General features: G+C 41.6%; 1 protein-coding gene across 1 annotated transcript in view; it reads right to left on the bottom strand.

Annotated features, from left to right (window-relative positions):
- The window catches only part of SCAPER (S-phase cyclin A associated protein in the ER), a 960,370-nt gene that overhangs the window by 751,384 nt on the left and 190,057 nt on the right, over window positions 1–18,929 (bottom strand). Inside the window, 2 exon segments of the mRNA XM_030187331.1 lie at window positions 10,777–10,888; window positions 16,810–16,813. Coding sequence (XP_030043191.1) covers window positions 10,777–10,888; window positions 16,810–16,813 — 116 coding nt within the window.

The following is an 18,929-nucleotide window of genomic DNA, read 5'->3' as shown; positions in this document are numbered from 1 at the left end:
CTGTCAAATGCAAAGTGCTCATAAGGAAGGCAAAGAGGGACTTTGAAAAAAAGATTGCATTCGAGGCAAAACACAATAGTAAAAACTATTTTTAGGTATATTAAAAGCAAAGAAGCTGGCAAAAGAATCAGTTGGACTTCTAGAATGACTGAGAGGTAAAAGGGGCACTGAGGGAAGACATAAGTACATAAGTATGCCATACTGGAAAGACCAAAGGTCAATCGAGCCCAGCATACTGTTTCCAACAGTGGCCAATCCAGGTCACAAATACCCGGCAAGATCCAAAAATGTACAAAACATTTTATACTGCTTATCCCAGAAATAGTGGATTTCCCCAAGTCCATTTAATAACGGTCTATGGATTTTTCCTTTAGGAAGCTGTCCAAACCTTTTTTAAAAGACAAAGCCATAGAGAAGAGATCTAAATTAATTCTTTGCTTCAGTCTTCACAGAAGATTTGGAGAGATACAGGTGCCAGAAATGGTATTCAAAGCTGGCGAGTCAGAGAAACTGAATCAAATCTCTAAAAACCTAGAAGAGAAATGATACAATTTGACAAATTGAAGAGTAGCAAATCGCCTGGCCCCGGATGGTATTCATCCCAGAGTACTGATAGAATTGAAAAATGAACTTGCAGAACTATTGTTAGTAATATGTAATTTATCTTTACAATCAAGCATGGCACTAGAAGACTGAAGGGTGATCAACGTAATGCCAAGAAGTGATCTGGGAAATTATAGACCAGTGAGCCTGACATTGGTGCCAGGAGAAATAGTAGAAAATATAATAAAGAACAAATTACAAAGCATATTCAAAAGCATGGATTAATGAGACAAAGTCAACATGGATTTAGTGAAGGGAAATCTTGTTTCACCAATCTACTACATTTCTTGAAGGGGCGAACAGGCATGTGGATAAAGGGGAGCCGGTTGATAATGTATATTATGACTGTTCCTGCCTGAAGGTAGCCGACATACAACATAATATGAATTGAATATTCTAAACGTTTGTTTGTAGAAAAGCTTAATGATATTCAATCCTTAAATAACTTAGGCATTGTTTTCAAGATGCAAGAAGTTTTTTCCAACACCTGGTTAGTGCCACCAGGTGTGGTGCCTCAGAGCTCTCCGCTATCTCCTATGCTGTTTAAAGTACTTTTGTCATATTTGGGTAGACTGTTGGAGAATGAAGGATACATGGAGGGGCATAATCGAATGGGGACAACCATTTCTAAGGGCGCCCATCTCTAAGGACGTCCCGGCGAAGGGGCGGGGAACCCATATTATCGAAACAAGATGGGCGGCCATCTTTCGTTTCAATAATACAGTCGGGGATGCCCAAATCTTAGAATGGTTGACCTTAGAGATGCTCTATATAAAAAAAACTGGGAAATTCCAAACCTTCTTAACTTAAGGTTCTAATTACCCAAATTAGTTTGAAATAGTAATATTAAATGGGTTGACACCTGTAACTCCAAAGTTCCACAATCGGGATCGTTTCTAATAAATCAACAAGGAACCTCAAACCTCCTCATCGGGAACACACTGCAACAATTGCTTAGTCCACTATTTTAATGAAGGAGTAGAATACTATCACTGGTTCCAATGAGGGAAAGAAGAGAAAAAAACCAACCGCAAAAAACTCATAACTACATGAGAAAAACGGATGGCATAAAAACTCTCCTTCTCCTTCACTGACTAAAGAGTTAAACAAGATGGAAACACCTCTCTTCCAATCAATATACAACCCGAGTATCTTGCATCCCCCCAAACACACTCATCAGTTTGAAGCCTGGCCCTTAACCTAGACCTGCCCGCCCAATTTTCAAAGTGAACAAAATAAACAATGTCACTAGGAAAATCGCAGGCTTATCTAAACCCACACAGTCTTTCCACAAGTCAATTTTCCACAAAAAACAGTCACTTATCTGCTTGTTAATAACTTCAGGCTCGGTTAGTTTTGTAAATCCAGGCTGATGGTAATAAAATGGAGAAGACACCATACTGTTCAGTTTAAACCTTTGACACCATCCCGTGTCTCCCTTCAGGGCCTTAGAGATGGTCATCCCCAGTTTTCGGCCATAATGGAAACGAGGACACCCCATCTCAAATACGACCAAATCCAAGCCCTTTGGTCATGGAAGGAGACAGAATTCATAGTGCACTGGTCCCCCTGACATGCCAGGACACCAACCGGGCACCCTAGGGGGCACTGCCAGTGGACCTCACAAATTGCTCCCAGGTGCCACAGTTCCCTTACCTTGGGTGCTGAGCCCACCAAACCCACTCCCACAACTCTACACTTCTACCATAGCCCTAAAGCCCTAAGGGGGTGAAGAGGGACTCCGACACGTGGGTACAGTGGGTTTCGGGTGGGTTTGGAGGGCTCACATTTACCACCACAAGTGTAACAGGTAGGGGGGTATGGGCCTGGGTCCACCTGGCTGAAGTGCACTGCACCCACTAAAACTGCTCCAGGGACCTGCAGACTGCTGTCATGGAGCTGGGTATGACATTTCAGGCTGGCATAGAGGCTGACAAAAAAAAATTTTAAGTTTTGTTTTTAGGGTGGGAGGGGGTTGGTGACCACTGGGGGAGTAAGGGGAGGTCATCCCCGATTCCCTCCGGTGGTTATCTGGTCAGTTCGGGCACCTTTTCATGGCTTGGTCGCAAGAAAAAATGGACCAAGTAAAGTTGGCCAAGTGCTCATCAGGGACACCCTTCTTTTTTCATTATCGGCCGAGGACGCCCATCTCCTAATCACGTCCAGTCCCGCCTTCGCTATGGTGCCGATACACCCCCGTGAACTTGGGTCGTCCACGCGACGGGGAAGCAGTTGAGGATGCTCAAAATCAGCTTTCGATTATGCCGATTTGGGCAACCCTAAGAGAAGGACACCCATCTCCCGATTTGTGTCGGAAGATGGGCGCCCTTCTCTTTCAAAAATAAGCCTGATAGTCTACATATATGTGGATGATATAACTCGACTCATGGAGAGACCACGTGATGCGATGAGCTGAGCAAGACGTGAATTGCTTCAGCTCCGAGACCCGCTCCCCCTAAAACAGCTTAATTAGCAACAAAGCAGCATTTGCCACCACTCACCAAGACAACAGAGCGTATGGACAAATATATTCACAAATCGCCTGGTGGTATGGCGCTGCGCACTGCAAAGAAAGAAAAAATAAAAGCGGGAACCTTGGAAGGAGCTATGGCGGAAGGCCCGGGAACACGGGTAGCGACATATAATTTTACAGAACAACAATTGGTCCAACTGACCTCTGCTATTCGAAAAGCTTGGGCTCCGAAGTGGACGGCCATTGCATGACAAATTGGATCAATATCAGACTGCAGTGGATGGCCTGGGATCAGGACGGGAGATCTGGAGGCCAGAATGGCGGCCCATCGAGGACGAGACACGAGGTTACGGGCCGGCTATACACAACCTGCAAAAACAACTGAAAGAACAAAGTGCAAAGCTGGCGGGCCTAGATAGAGCGTTCGCGGAGAAATAATGTCCGTTATAGTTGGGCTTCCAGAGCAACTGCCAGAACGAAAACCTAGAATCTTGGCTTGAAAATGGCTAGGAAAGAACTGGCGCTCACGGATTCGTCTGGCTCGCTGGTAATCGAGCGGGCACACCGAATAGGACGAAGAGTGGAAGCAAATAACAGGCCAGAGTGGTGGTGGCGAACATCCTTAATTATAAACATAAAATTGAAATACTACAAGGTTTTAAATAAGGAGAGACTCACTCAAATATGGTGGATGCAATATATTGATCTTCCAAGACTACACAACGTCGGTTCAAGAGCAGCGCAAGAAATTTCACCCATTGTGCTCACAGTTGATTGAGAAAAAGATAAAATTTGCGTTACAATATCCCGCTAAGTTGCGGCTGTGCATTCAGGATAAATGGCAAACTTTTGATAAAGTGGAGGAAGCACGAGCGACTCTGGTGGAACACAGTTGTTGGACAATACATAGAAAGGAAACAGAATAAACTGTGTAAGAAGGCATAATTGATTGTGAGTAATACAATTGCAGAAAATGGAGAGAAAATATGTTGTATAAGAATGGGGAGGGGGTCTCAAGCATAGACACGTGGTTTTACATTTTCGTGGGCATTGTGACCTGGGGAAATGTTTTGGGGTAGCATCACAGGAAGGGGTACGGGGGAACATGGGGGAAGGATGAGATGGGAATGGGAGGGGGGGGAGAGTAAAATATATTCCAGTATGGCCTAAACCACAATAAAATTTCGATGGCACAGTATTTCTACGAGGGCAAGAGGGGGAGTTGATGCGAATAGGGTATGGGACACATGGGACAATAGATAAAGGCAGAAGAAACGGCACTATACGTTTAGAGCAACACATGCAGTTTAGATATGCCGCTCGAATAATACATGGAACGTGGGAGGGATTTCCTCTCCAATTAAACGGGCAAAATACTTTCGGCCCTGAGGAGACATAAGGCTGATATTGCCTGTTTACAAGAAACCGCCTGTCGGTGGCAGAACACAACAAACTAAAGAAAACGTGGGTGGGTGAGGTGTTTGCCAGCTTCCCCCCGGGGCCGCAAAGGCGGGGGTAGCAGTTTTATTTAGAAAAGGCTTGGCGTATAGGGCCTCGCTGGTAGCCACGGACCAGGCAGGGAGATACTTGATGTTAAGGTGTGGTTGCAAGGGATGGAAGTAAATTTACTGGTAATTTATGGACCAAACAAATCCGATCCTGAATTTTATCAAACAATAATGAAGTTATGCAATCTGAATGGGAACCGACCATTATTGGTAGTGGGAGATTAAATTTGGTAATGGACCCGGACGGGACTGCACAAATCCAGGTTCCTCACATTATCAAGGACCACAGAGGAGAGACACTACCTTGCCTAGTACGCACTCAAGATTTAGTTGATACATGGAGGGCCTTACACCCAACAGAAATAGATTCACACATAGATCCCGGGCTCATGGGACGCAAGCTAGGCTGGACTACATATTAATAACAAGTGGAGAGTTTTACAGAGTGCAGAGGGTAACTATAGGACCGGAAGAGATATCTGATCACGCTCCAGTATGGCTGGATCTGGAAACTAATATAGGGGAAACAGGCGGGAAAAGATGGAGGTTCCCAGCCTATCTGGGGACCGATCCACAATTTCAAAAATATATTGACAAGAAGTGGGAGGAATTTGAAGCGGATAACGCACAGCATGCGGATCAGATGTCTCTGTACTGGTCGACCTTTAAGGCCGTCCTACGGGGAGCCATTATAGCGTATGTCGCCCTTAAAAGAAGAAAGCGGCAGCAAGTGTGCTTTTACTAGAGGCGCAACTGAGACGAGCAAAGAAAGCTTATGCGGAGAAACCCAACCCCAATGAAGCTAGAGACGTTGAAGGCCACACAGGTGTCCTTTAACACATTACTGCATGAAAAAGAAACACACTCCCACCTGTATAAGAGATATAGGCTAGAGAGATATGGTAATCGACCGGGTCGCATGTTGGCCAGGGCTATAAAGACCTGGAATGGCCCACGAACAATTGACGCGCTTAGAAATCGACAGGGACAACTAAACTAACAACCCAACACAAATTGCTAAAATTTTGGCTTCACACTTTGCCACTTAATACAAAAAGAACAGTTAGAAAGCCCACAGAGGATTGGGTTGTATTTGGCACAATCGGGGCTTCCCAGGCTGACAGTAGAGGAACAGCAAGCCCTAAATGCCCCGTTGACGGCAAAGGAATTGCAGGCAGTAATAAAAAAACTGAAGTCATACTCTGCGCCAGGGCCTGATGGATTTTCAGGTGAATTTTATAAAATGCTACCACTGAGAGCAAGGGGGGCATTGATAGATTATTTGATGAGGGTGATAGAGGGTGGCAAGTTACCCCAATACGCTAACACATCAACAATTACTTTAATATTAAAGCCAGGGAAACCAAAAGAATCAGCAGAGTCGTACAGACCCATATCATTATTGAATGTAGACATTAAAATATTAGCAAAATTCTGGCGGAACGCATGGCTGCTGTTCTTCCTAGATTGGTAGGACCGGATCAAGTGGGATTCGTTAGGAATAGGTCATCGGTTTTAATGTACGGAAGGCCTGGTGGCGATGGCTAGATGTCAGGAGAGGAGAGACCCTGCGATGCTCCTGAGTCTGGACGCCGAAAAAGCCTTCGATAAAGTGAGTTGGGATTTCCTCTTCCGGACTCTGGAGCAACTGGGATTTGGGGAATGGTTTGGAAAAGCAGTAAAAGCCTTTGTACAGCCAACCAAGAGCGGGCAGTATTGGCAAATGGGTCACTAAGTGAAGAATTTCCAATAGACGTGGTACGAGGACAAGGGTGCCCCCTGTCTCCTTACTGTTTGTGCTTACTTTGGAACCGTTACTGAGGCAAATAAATGAAGCAGAAGCCATTAAGGGGGTGAGTTTGGATAAGCGTCAAATAAAAGTATTAGCATACGCTGACTGACCTTTTGGTGATAATAACAGATGTCAAACGTTCGCTTAATCCCTGTTAGAGGTTTAGCCAGGTATAGGAGGGTGGCGGGGTTCACCTTAAATCTAGACAAGTCCCTGGCTTTGTCAATCACCCCCAATTTGGTAGACAGAGAGACATGAGTTCCCCTTTAAACGAGCAGGTGGAACACTTAAATACTTGGGGATCTGGTTATCAGTGGATTTCGACAGGTTTATACACTTAATATACAACGGCTACTGAAGGATACGAACAGAATTTGAAGGGATGGGAATCATTGCCATTAAATTTATGGGGAAGAATAGCCCTGTTTAATATGTGCATAGTACCTAAATGGTTGTATGTATTTCAATTGTTGCCTTTATTTTTGAGAAACAAAGAAGAGCGCAGTCTGAACAAAATGTTAGGAAAGTTCTTGTGGAGAGGGAAAAGAGCTCGTCTATCACGGGGAAACTTTGTGTACCCCAGTAGAGTATGGTGGTCTGGATTAATCAGTATTAAGAATATAACAACTGCCAGTGGGATGCGTCACATCAATGACTGGTTTCGCCAGACATCCTACTTCTCCAACACAGAGCTGGAACTCAGCCTGCTTTCACAGACGCATTTTAGTAATTGTCTACATCCAGGAGGAGGTGACGTACCAGAGATATTGAAAGTCACGGGGATCATGAGTTCAGCCAAGGCAAACTGGAAATGGATATGCCGGAGGCACCAGTTCTCGCCCAAAGTAATCCTTATCTTTCTATTGTGAACAATCCTAACTTTGAGCCAGGATGCATTTATCCAGCCTTTAGTAGGTGGAAATTAAAAGAAATGACATATTTGTTACAAGTCCTGACGTTGGAAGGCAAGCTTAAGTCATTTTCAGAATTGAAGACAGAGTTTTTAATTCCTTCAAGAGATTATTTTCACTATGCACAGTTGCAACATTACATTAAGACATTGCCATGGACAGACTTGACGGAGGATGTGCAGGAAGAACTGTCTTCAGCATACTCTTTAAGGGCGCAGGATAAAGTGCCATTGGCCTTCCATCCACCGCCACATAAAGATATGACCCCAGAGGTGGACTACAAGAGGATGGCAGAAATTTGGGGAAAAGATTTATCCATAGTCATCACGGAAGACCTGCTTAAGACTATATTTTGTCAATCAAGAGATGCTCAAACTATGCAGCTCATGGGAAATACAGTATAAAATAGTGATGCGGATGTACGTGGCGCCTAGAAGGGCGTTTCATATGGGCATGTCCCCGTGGGGGGAATGTCCCAAATTGTGGAGTAGACGGAGCAACGTTGGGTCACATGCTGTGGACATGCAAGGAAATACAAAAGTTCTGGAAAGTCATAACATCCAGGTTTCTAAATTGTGGAAAGTGAATGGCAGTTAGATGCGAGATGTTGTTTAATCACTTCAGAGCACCGTGGCGCTCAGTGAAAGGGCCTGAAAGTATTCTTAGGAAAGACTGTCATAATAGCACAACAATGCATAATGGCCAAATGGATTACAAATAACTGTCCAACGCTACAGGACTGGAGATTGCGCATGATTACTCTGGTGCGAATGGAGGAAAATGGCAGTCAGAGACGTTTCATCAAGAAACGGGGAGAGCTGGCAGCAATGCTGGTGTTATTTCTGAGTACTTTAACCCCGGCGGCGAGAAGCCGAATTTTGAACAGATAATTATAAAAAGTTTGAGTCATATTGGGACAGATCCAAGCTGGTTTAAGATGCTAGAGGAAGAAGAAGGAAAGGGAAGGGGGGGGATTTAAAGGGAAGGGGTAGGGGTAGTTGGGGAGGGAGGGGGGGAATAACACAAAAAAAGGAATTGAGACCTTATTAGAAAGAAAGATGTTAATATGGCTATATTGTACAAGGTTTAAAATGTAACAAAGGAATGGTCACTAACAATGTTACTGTTTAATTCCATAATAAAAATGATTTAAATATAACTCGACTCATTCCAGTTATTGAGGGATTTAAAAGATACCTATCATACCCTAATCTTATTGTTTCTCCATTATTACTGATTGGATGTCATCTCGGTTTTTTTAACTGAACAAGGAAAAAACAAAATTCTTTCTGTTTGGGGCCCCACAGAATCAAATAGAGGAGACAAAGTTAATTGCTGATAAAATAACATAGAGCGCTCTTATCAGGATCTTGGGAGTTATATTGGATGACAAATTATTTATTAAGATTTATTTACCATCTTTTTGAAGTAATTCACTCAAGGAGGTGTACAGTAAGAATAGGTCAAACATAAGCAACAGGCAATTACAGCAGTAAAAATATTCAAGTAACAATACAAAGTATGGCATGGTATACTACCCGCAATGACCACACAATACGCAACAGAACACTACAATTGGCAGTGAAGGGTAAGGCAAAGTTGTAACACACAGATGAGCAAGAAAGCAGGAAGAATTAGAAAGTAATGTGACTGATTGAAGAAAGTTGCACATGAAGTCAGAGAGATGGTTAAATATCATCTCAGCTAGGGTAGGAGTGGATAAACATGTCCTGCTGCAGTATGTGCAGCCCGAGTCAATCCTTGTGTGTGTAAGTGAGACTAACAAGTTAGTTACTTCTTCCATTAAAGGCTTGGTTGAAGCTTTCACCTGCTTCCTGAAGTACAGATAGTCTTGTGTTAAGTGGAGCCTTTCAGGCAATGCATTCCAGAGTGTGGGGGCTACTCCAGAGTAGGCTCGCTTGCGGGTATCACATCGTGTAATGTCTTTTGGAGAGGGTGTAGTTAGTGAAAGTCTTTGGGAGGACCTTAGTGTTCTTGGCGGTGTGTGGAGGATCATCCTGCTCTTCAGATACTCTGAGCCATTTCCTTTCAGGGCCTTGAAGATCAGACATAGAGTTTTAAATTTAGCCCTGTATTGTACTGGTAGCCAATGAATCTTGCTGCTGCATTCTGAATCAAATGGAGCTGGTGCAGGCCCTTTGTAGTCAGACCATTGTATAGTGCATTGCAGTAATCCAGTCTTGATGTTACCATGGCATGCACAACTGGGATAAGATTTACCTTCTCGATGTAAGGAGAGAGGCAGCGTAGCTGTCGCAAATAGCAGAAGCAGCTCTTGAAGGTTGCTTGGATTTGGGGAATCAGAGTAAGTGTTGAATCTAACTGTATTCCAAGGTTCCTGACTTGTGATTTGAGGGGGAGTTCATACTTCCCAAAAGGGATTTTGATGTCAGGTATGTATCCACTTGTGTTAGGGACCCAGAGAAGCTCGGTTTTACTTGGGTTCAGGCAAAGTTTGTTGTGTTTAGCCCATTCTTGTCAATGGAACCTCAAGTTAAAACATCTTTCTATACAATGAGGAAGTTGAGAAGTATAAGGAAATACTTACCTGAAGAACTATTTAAATTAGTGGTACAATCCCTGATCCTCAGTAAATTAGATTACTATAACATCATATATTTAGGTCTGCCAAAATAACTGTTGAGGAAAATGCATATGGTACAGAATGTAGTGGCACGGCTGATTTTTTTTTCTCTTAAGAAATCAGATAGGATCACTCTATGTTTCATCAAGTTGCACTGGCTTTCAATAGAAGTGAGGGTATTATTTAAGATGGGAAGTTTATTGTTTATAATAGTTCAAGGTTTGATTCCTCGATATATGCTTTCTTTAGTTAAATATTCTTGTTTGGGTCAATTCTATTGTACAAGATGCTCATCTTTTTTCTCCTTTCCTAGTCCCAGAGGAATAACATCTAAAAAAATTATTTACTAGTTTATTTGCTTATCAAGCTGCTAGTTTATGGAATTCTCTTTTTATTGGTTTGAGATATTTGATTATTTACAGTCAATTTAGGAAAGAACTAAAGACACTTATTTTTAATAAATAAGTGATGGGAACTAGATCATAAAGATTATAATCAGAATTATGCATCTTGCCCTAGGTTCCTATTTTGTAAAATTTGATTATGTGATTACTATAATGGATTTATTTGTATTTCCTAGACTTATTTGGTTCTAGTCTCTTGGTTGTAACCCACTATGAACTGTGTTATCAGTGCTGGCAGGATATAAATTAACTGTAAGAGTGGTTTAGAGCTTTTTGATGGGATTGTTGTCACTATTTTATCTCCATTTACTATTTGTGTTTTCACCCATTTTTTTTAGACCTACTGCATTCCACCAGGAAGTAACTGAGCAGTCTGGATGAGACTTAACAATATTTATCTGCCATCAAATTCTAACAGGTAAAAGGGCACACAATGAAGGCCAGAAGGTACTGCTATCAAAATAATAATAGAGAACTTACCCGCTCCAATAATTTTTGAAGTTTTAGCGTTTTCTCTTCACGAAGTTTCTCTCTTAACTGTTGAGCTTTCAGCTGTTTTTCTTCATGTTTCTTTTTGGATTCTGCAATTGTTCTTTAAAATATTCCAAAAAGAAAAATTTATTTACATCAAACAACCATAAAACCAAGTAAAAGAAATATGCTGAACAAGTTTTCATATATATTTCTATTAGACCACATGCTAATTTGCAGTCTTATCTATAAACATCTGAGAGGTGAAAATCTCTTTCTACTTGAAGTCCTGCAAAATATGCAAATATGTTTAAATAGTCCTATTCTTACTCATTTTTCCCACTAGTTCTCTGAATCCAGTCTTGGATCTAATCAGAAATGGCTTTGTCCTAAAGATTATCCTTAATTAATTCCTCTATTAGCTCAAGTCAAGAGGAGAGAGAGAAATTAACATTGTAAGACAAACTATGCTTTATATTCCATCTTCACTTAAAATAGTAAACCAAGTTGAAACCAGGGCTGCGGAGTGGAAGTCAGTAAGGATGTGCCAACTCTGACTCCAACTTCAAAATAAAAGATTACAACATTACAACTACTACTACTTATCACTTCTATAGCGCTACAAGGCATACACAGCGCTGTACACCACACATGAAAAGACAGTCCCTGCTCAAACAGCTCACAATCTAAATAGGACAAACAGACAGAACAACTAAGAGGTAAGGGAATTAAAGAGGTGGGGATAAATGGGTACAGAGCAAGTGAGTAGTGGTTAGTAGTCAAAAGCAGCGTTAAAGAGGTGGGCTTTTAGACTGGATTTGAAAACGGCCAAAGATGGGGCTAGACGTACTGGCTCGGGAAGTCTATTCCAGGTGTGAGGTGCAGCGAGATAAAAGGAACGGAGTCTGGAATTAGCAGTAGAGGAGAAGGGACAGACAAGAGAGATTTATCAACAGAACGGAGTACCCGAGGGGGGGGGGCGTAGGGAGAGACAAGAGTGGAGAGGTACTGGGGAGCGGTAGACTGAATGCACTTATAGGTCAGTAAGAGAAGTTTGAATTGAACGCGGAAACGGATAGGGAGCCAGTGAAGTGACTTGAGGAGAGGGCTAATGTGAGCATAACGACTCTGGCGAAAAATGAGTCGCGCAGCAGAGTTTTGGACTGATTGAAGAGGAGATAGATGGCTAAGTGGGAGGCCGGTGAGAAGCAGGTTGCAATAATCTAGGCGAGAGGTGATAAAGAGTGTGGATAAGGGTTCTGAGAGGAAGGGACGGATTTTGCTGATGTTATAGAGAAAGAAACGACAGGTTTTAGCAACCTGCTGAATGTGAGCAGAGAAGGAGAGAGAGGAGTCGAAGATGACCCCAAGGTTACGAGCTGATGAGACAGGGAGAATGAGAGTGCCATCCACAGAAATAGGGAAAGGGGGGAGAGGAGAGGTGGGTTTAGGGGGAAAGATGAGAAGCTTGGTTTTGGCCATCTTAAGTTTCAGATGACATTATAATATACGGTAAATGTATCATTTTATACCTATATATTTTTTGTCCTGGACCTAAAGTACCATTAAATATAAGTTATATTTACATGTACTTTAGCGGCATCAGAGTTAAAGGTGAAGTCAGAGAGCCCTGTCGAAAATTGGTTGATTAGCAGACAAAAAATTCTAGTAAGAAAAAGTTACCTACCTGTAGGAAGTCTTTTCCATGGACAGTAGGATAACTGGGAGATGTCATCTAATAAGCCTGCACAGATAAGCCTCTCCAGCCTAGTAAAAACTTCTAGAAGTGATGTGCAGCACTACTGCACATAAGCCTGACAATCCAACTCCCATTATCACAAAGATCACTTAGTCATTGAAAAAGCTAATTGTAAAAGAGAAACCCTAATGAAGATGGGAGGGTATGGCAAACACCTGAAACCGGTAAATAGCCTAGTTTTCTCTGAGGACAAGCAGGATATCAAGTCCTCACAATTCAGATGGTCTAATTACAGACAACTACATAAGCACTGGCAAGTTAGATACAAAACATTGATAAGGCAGACAAAATATAATTTGAAAAGAAGCTTATCACAGAGACAAAAACTCATAATAACATTTTTTCAGGTACATTTGAGGCAATATGCCTGTAAGGGAGTCAGATATAATTTTTAAAAAGTGTTCTATAAATGATACAAGAAGCTAGAGACCAATGAAACTGACATCAGAACCAAGCAAAATGGTAGAAGAAACTGTTATAAAGAACAAAATTGCTGAACATGTACATGGTCATGGGTTTAATGACACAAAGCCAACATGGATTTTGGCCAAAGGAGGCCTTCCCTCAACAATATGCTACACTTTTTAAAGGCATAAATAAATGTGGATAAAGGTAAGTGTGTCAAACATTTTCTGAAAATCCAAATGAAATGTCCCTCATGGGAGATTCTTGAAATATTTTTTTTTAAAATGAGACAGGATGCAATGTCCTCTTGTGGATTAGGAACTGATTAAAGATAGAAAATAGAGTAGGGCTAAATGGAGAAAGTGAACAGTGGAGTGCCCCCAGGTTTCTTTACAGGAACTAGTGCTTTTGACTTATTTATAAACTATCTGGAAATGGGAACGAAGGAGGTGATCAAATTTGCAGATGATATAAAATTATGCATTCCGCATATTTGCAAAGGTGGCAAGAAGAACAAACGTCAGCCAGCATGGTTAAAAGGTGAAGTAAAAGAGGCCATTACAGCCAAAAGACTGCCCTTCAAAGAATGGAAAAAGGACCCAAATGAAGAAAATAAGAAGCAACATATGCACTGGCAAGTCAAATGCAAAGCATTAACAAAGAAGGCTAAAAGAGATTATGAAGAGAAACTTGCCGCAGAGGCTATAACTCACAGTAACAACTTTTCAAGGAACATCAGAAGCAGAAAGCTTGCAAGGGAATCCGTGGGACTGTTAGATCACAAAAGAGCAAAAGGAGCACTCAGGGAGAACAAGGCCATAGTAGAGAAACTTAATGAATTTTGCTTCTGTCTTTACAGAAGATGATGTAAGAGATCTGCCTGTACCGGAAATGGTTTTCAAGGGTGATGATGCGGAGGAATTGAAAGAAATCTCGGTAAACCTGGAAGATGTACTGAGCCAAACTGACAAATTAAACAGTAGTAAATCACCTGAACTCAAGCATGAAATTGTTAATAACATGTAACCCTGTTGTTAAAATCTTCCGTAGTACCTGAAGACTGGAGGGTGGCCAATGTGATGCCGATTTTTTTTAAGGGTTTTAGGGGTGATCCGGGAAATTAGAGACCAGTAAGCCTGACATCAGTGCCGGGCAAAATAGTGGAAACTATTATAAAGAATAAAATGAAAGAACACGTAGACAAACATGGTTTAATGGGACAGAGTCAGCATGGGTTCAGCCGCGGGAAGTCTTGCCTCACCAACTTGCTTAATTTCTTTGAAGGCATGAATAAACATGTGGATAAAGGTGAGCCAGTTGATGTGAAGGGGCATTTTCGATATGACATCTAAGTCTGGACGTTTTGCAAAAAACGTCCAAAATCTAAATAGGAAAAAAGGTCATTTTCAAAAAATAAAAACATCTCTCTTTTGTTTTCGAAAATACAAGGTTTTGTGATTTGGACATTTTTTTGGCCCATTTTCAAACAAAAACCATCCAAGTGCAAAGCGCACAAAATGAAGTCACTGGGATGTAGGAGGAGCCAGCATTTTTAGTAGACTGGTCCCTCAGACATCCCAGGAAAGCAATAGGGCACCCTAGGAGGCACTGCAGTGGACTTCATAAAATGCACTCAGGTACACATCTCACCATCACTCCCTTATCTTGTCTGCTGAGCCCCCCAAAACCCACCCAAAACCCACTACCCCAAACTGTACACCACTACCATAGCCCTTACAGGTGAAGGGGGCACCTATATGTGGGTACAGTGGGTTTCTGGTGAGTTTTGGAAGGCTCAGTTTCCTCCACAAGTGCAACAGGTAGGGAGAAGTATGGGCCTGAGTCCACCTGTCCTCAGTGCACTGCACCCAAGACCATTCCAGGGACCTGCATGTTGTTCTAATGGACCTGAGTATAACATCTGAGGTTGGCATTTTTGGAGGGTGAGAAGGAGTTAGTGACCACTGGGGGAGTAAGAGGATGTCACCCCTGATTCCCTTCAGTGGTCATCTGGTCATTTAGGGCACCTTTTTGTGCCTTCTTCGTTGTAAAAACAGGTCTAACTCAAAACATCTTAGTGTTAGTCTTGGATAGTTTTGTTCTGTTCCATTATGGCTGAAAAACGTCTAAGTGTTAGGAACGCCCAAATCCCACCCTTAACACGCCCCTGACATGTCCCTTTGTGATTTTAATGCATTTCTGATGGACTTCATAGATAAACGTCTAAAAATTGGTTTTGAAAATACCAATTTGGACGTTTTTGTGAGAAAAATGTCCAAATGCAGATTTATGCCGCTTTTTGGACGTTTTTCTCTTTTGAAAATGAGCCCAATAGTGTATCTAGATTTTCAGAAAGCTTATGATAAAATTCCTCATGAGAGAACCCATGAGAAAATTAAAGAGTCATAGGATAGGAGACAAGGTTCTGGTGTGGATTAGGAATTGGCTATTTGACAGAAAACAGAGGGTCATTTATCTCGATGGAGGAGCGTGAACAGTGGAGTGCCACAGGGATCTGTACTGGGACCGGTACTATTTAAAATATTTATAAATGATATGGAAATCGGAACGACGAGAGAGGTGATCAAATCTGCAGATGATACAAAACTACTCAAGATTGTTAAAACACGATTGCAGGAAGACCTTAGGAAATTAGAAGACTGGGCGTCCAAATGGCAGATGAAATTTAATGTGGACAAATGCAAGGTGATGCCCATTGGAAAGAATAATCTGAATCACAGTTACCTGATACTGGATCTGGGTGTCATTGTAGATAATACACTGAAATCTTCTGCTCAGTGTGTGGTGGCGGCCAAAAATGCAAACAGGATGCTAGGAATTATTAGGAAAGGAGTGGTGAATAAGACCGAAAATACTATAATGCCTCTGTATTGCTCCATGGTGCGTTCACACCTTGAGTATTGCATTCAGTTCTGGTCGCCATATCTCAAAAAAGATATAGTGGAATTAGAAAAAGGTTGAAAGAAGAGTGACTAAAATGATAAAGATGGAACTCCTCTCATATGAGGAAAGGCTAAAGAGGTTAAGGCTCTTCAGCTTGAAAAGAGACGGATGAGGGGAGATATGATTAAGGTCTCCAAAATCCTGAGTGGTGTAGAATGAATGTAAATGAATGTAAAAAGTAAATCAATGTTTTACTCGTTCCAAAGTACAAAGACTAGGGGACACTCGAGGAAGTTACATGGAAATACTTTTAAAACAAACAGGAGGAAATATTTTTTTCACTCAACAAAACAGTTAAGCTCTGGAACTCTTTGCCAGAGGAGGTGGTAACAGCGGTTAGTGTGTCTGGAAAAGTCCATAGTCTGCTATTGAGACAAACATGGGAAGCAACTGCTTGCCCTGGATTTGTAGTATGGAGTGTTGCCACGTTTTGGGTTTCTGCCAGGTACTTGTGACCTGGCTGGCCACTGTTTGGGAAAACAGAATACTGGGATAGATGGACCATTGGTCTGACCCAGTATGGCTACTCTTGTGTTCAAATGGAAGATTAAATTTAATGTGGACAAGTACAAACTGATGCATATAAGGAAGAGTAGCCCAAACTATAGCTACACAATGTTGTTCTACATAATAGTCACCACCTAGGAAAAGAATAAATGGTGAAATTCTTTGTTCAGTATGTGGCAGTGGCCAAAAGGCAAACATTCTGTTAACAATTGTTAGGAAATGAATGGAGAATAAAACGGAGAATATCATAATGCCTCTGTATTGCTCCATGGAGCAACTGAACCTTGAGTCTTATGTGCAATTCTTGTTGCTGTATCTCAGAAAAGATTTAGCAAGAAAATACATTTGGGGAAGTGGTGAGGGGCCTGCAAGCCACATAGTGAATGCTATCAGTTAAATTCTCTAACCGCTCTTGCCTTTGTTTTAATATGGTGAAAAGGAAAGGCAGAGAATTGTTTTTTCCCATTGAACCTCGGCAGCCTGTTTCCTTGGGTTCTTTGGACTCAATTGTTGTACAGGGAGGTTTCTAGGAAGATCAATCAGGTACAGTCTTGGTGACACCAGCATCAGAGCTAGGAAGTTTGATGCCAGACATCAGGCTGATGTTTGCTGAGCCCCTTATCTGTAGACTACTCCAGCAATTCTAACCGTGGGATGCTGACTGATCAGTCGAAGATGAATGATGAGGCAAAGGATTGAAGAATGCAAACGGAGTGACTTTGAAGCAAGTACCACTTGAACAGGGCAGAAGACTCTCTTTGCAAACAACAACAATGGTAGCCTGATGCTGAACCGGGACTTAGTGTGGAGTTTCCGGAGCAACTGGTTTGATACTGAAGGAAGCATTATTGAGAGAAGCTTAAACAAAGACTGAGTACTGAAACTAAACTTTCAATGTTACTCTGCTTTTGAATTTGCTCTGACCTGTTCAAGTTCTTTCGCCCTACAGACTATTTAGCAGGCTACAACCAACTTGAGCCTAGTCATAGTTCTTCAAACAAAATCCTTGTTTGATAAACAGAGATAGCATGAGTTATGAATAGAAAAGCTGGAAGAAGATTGTTATGGGCTAAAGAAAACAATGGAACAAATTGAAGATAGTGTGAATTCTTTGTCTTAATTAAATTCTGTAAACTAAAGATTTATAGTTTATTAACATTACTATATACCGCCTTTACTGACATGACAGGCCAAGGTGGTGTACAAACTAAATAGTCTTAAAAAAGTCTTAGAAATAAAGTAGGGAGGTGTTAGAGAACATTTTTAGAAACTGCAATCACAGAATTATAAATTTTCGCCATCTTACTCTGGTTTCTTCACGTGAGATGTTTTAAAAGATATTTTGCTCAATACGGGAAATTATAGACCGGTGCGCCTGACGTCAATGCCAGGCAAAATGGAAGAGACTATTATAAAGAACAAAATTACAGAGCATATTCAGAAGGATGGATTAATGAGACAAAGCCAACATGGATTTAGTGAAGGGAAATCTTGCCTCACCAATCTATTACATTTCTTTGAAGGGGTGAACAAACATGTGGATAAAAATTCCACTTTGAGGAAAGACTACGGAGGTTAAGGATCTTCCACTTCAATGCATATCAGGAGGACAATTTCTATCAGAGGAATCTGAAAGGGGATTCCTTTTCCCAAACTGAAATGATCTATCCACCAGAAAAGTGGGTCCTAAGAGGTTTGGTGATCCAAACTATGCCCCATAATGTCAGGGTAGCTTTGGGCCACTCCAGTGAGATTGTTAAATTCATTGGGCCCCTCTATTTTAATATGTGCCAAGTGAGTTACTGTCAAGGTCAAGTGGCCCAATAACCTATGTCCCATTTTGATGTCTGCTGACTCAACAGACTCTCCTGAACCTCAGATAGTGGGATGGTGATCTTTTCCTGTGGGAGAACGGCTTTCATCTAAGTGATATCTAGCAGGGCTCAATTGAGGTGTCAGGCTTAACTATGATTTTGGGTAGATAATAGACTGGGCAAAAATGGGAAAGCAGCAAGACAGAAACTACTGTTATCCAAGAGTAATATCAATGCTCATCTCACATTTGCAAAAACACACCTGGATGATCTCCAAGCATTTTGGGATAATGTTCTCTGGCAGACGACTCAAATGTGGAACTGTTAGGACATTATCCCCCAGATTCTATACAGCGCGCCTAGAGATCTGTGTCGAAATTGAAGAATATTTCTATAACGTGTAGAGCTTAATTGGCTTAACAAGCTAATCAATGATAACAGCTCTTAAGAAGCAATAATGAACACTAATTGACAATAATTACAATTTATGCGCACAAGTCACTAAGCATATTCTGTAACGCCAGTGCGCCTAACTTCAAAAGCACACAAGCAAAAAGAAGTGTGGTTATGGGCAGGGATATGGACATTTTGTGGGCATTCCAAACTTTATATGCATAGTTATAGAATATATCCCAGTGTACCTAAATCTATGCGACGCGATTTACACCATGTTTTCGCTGGCAAAACTCTTTTTGCGCATAGTTTTAGGCACT

This window comes from Microcaecilia unicolor, chromosome 1 (assembly GCF_901765095.1).
Source record: "Microcaecilia unicolor chromosome 1, aMicUni1.1, whole genome shotgun sequence".
NCBI classification, from domain to species: domain Eukaryota; kingdom Metazoa; phylum Chordata; class Amphibia; order Gymnophiona; family Siphonopidae; genus Microcaecilia; species Microcaecilia unicolor.
This window is presented reverse-complemented; position numbering and strand designations above follow the sequence as displayed.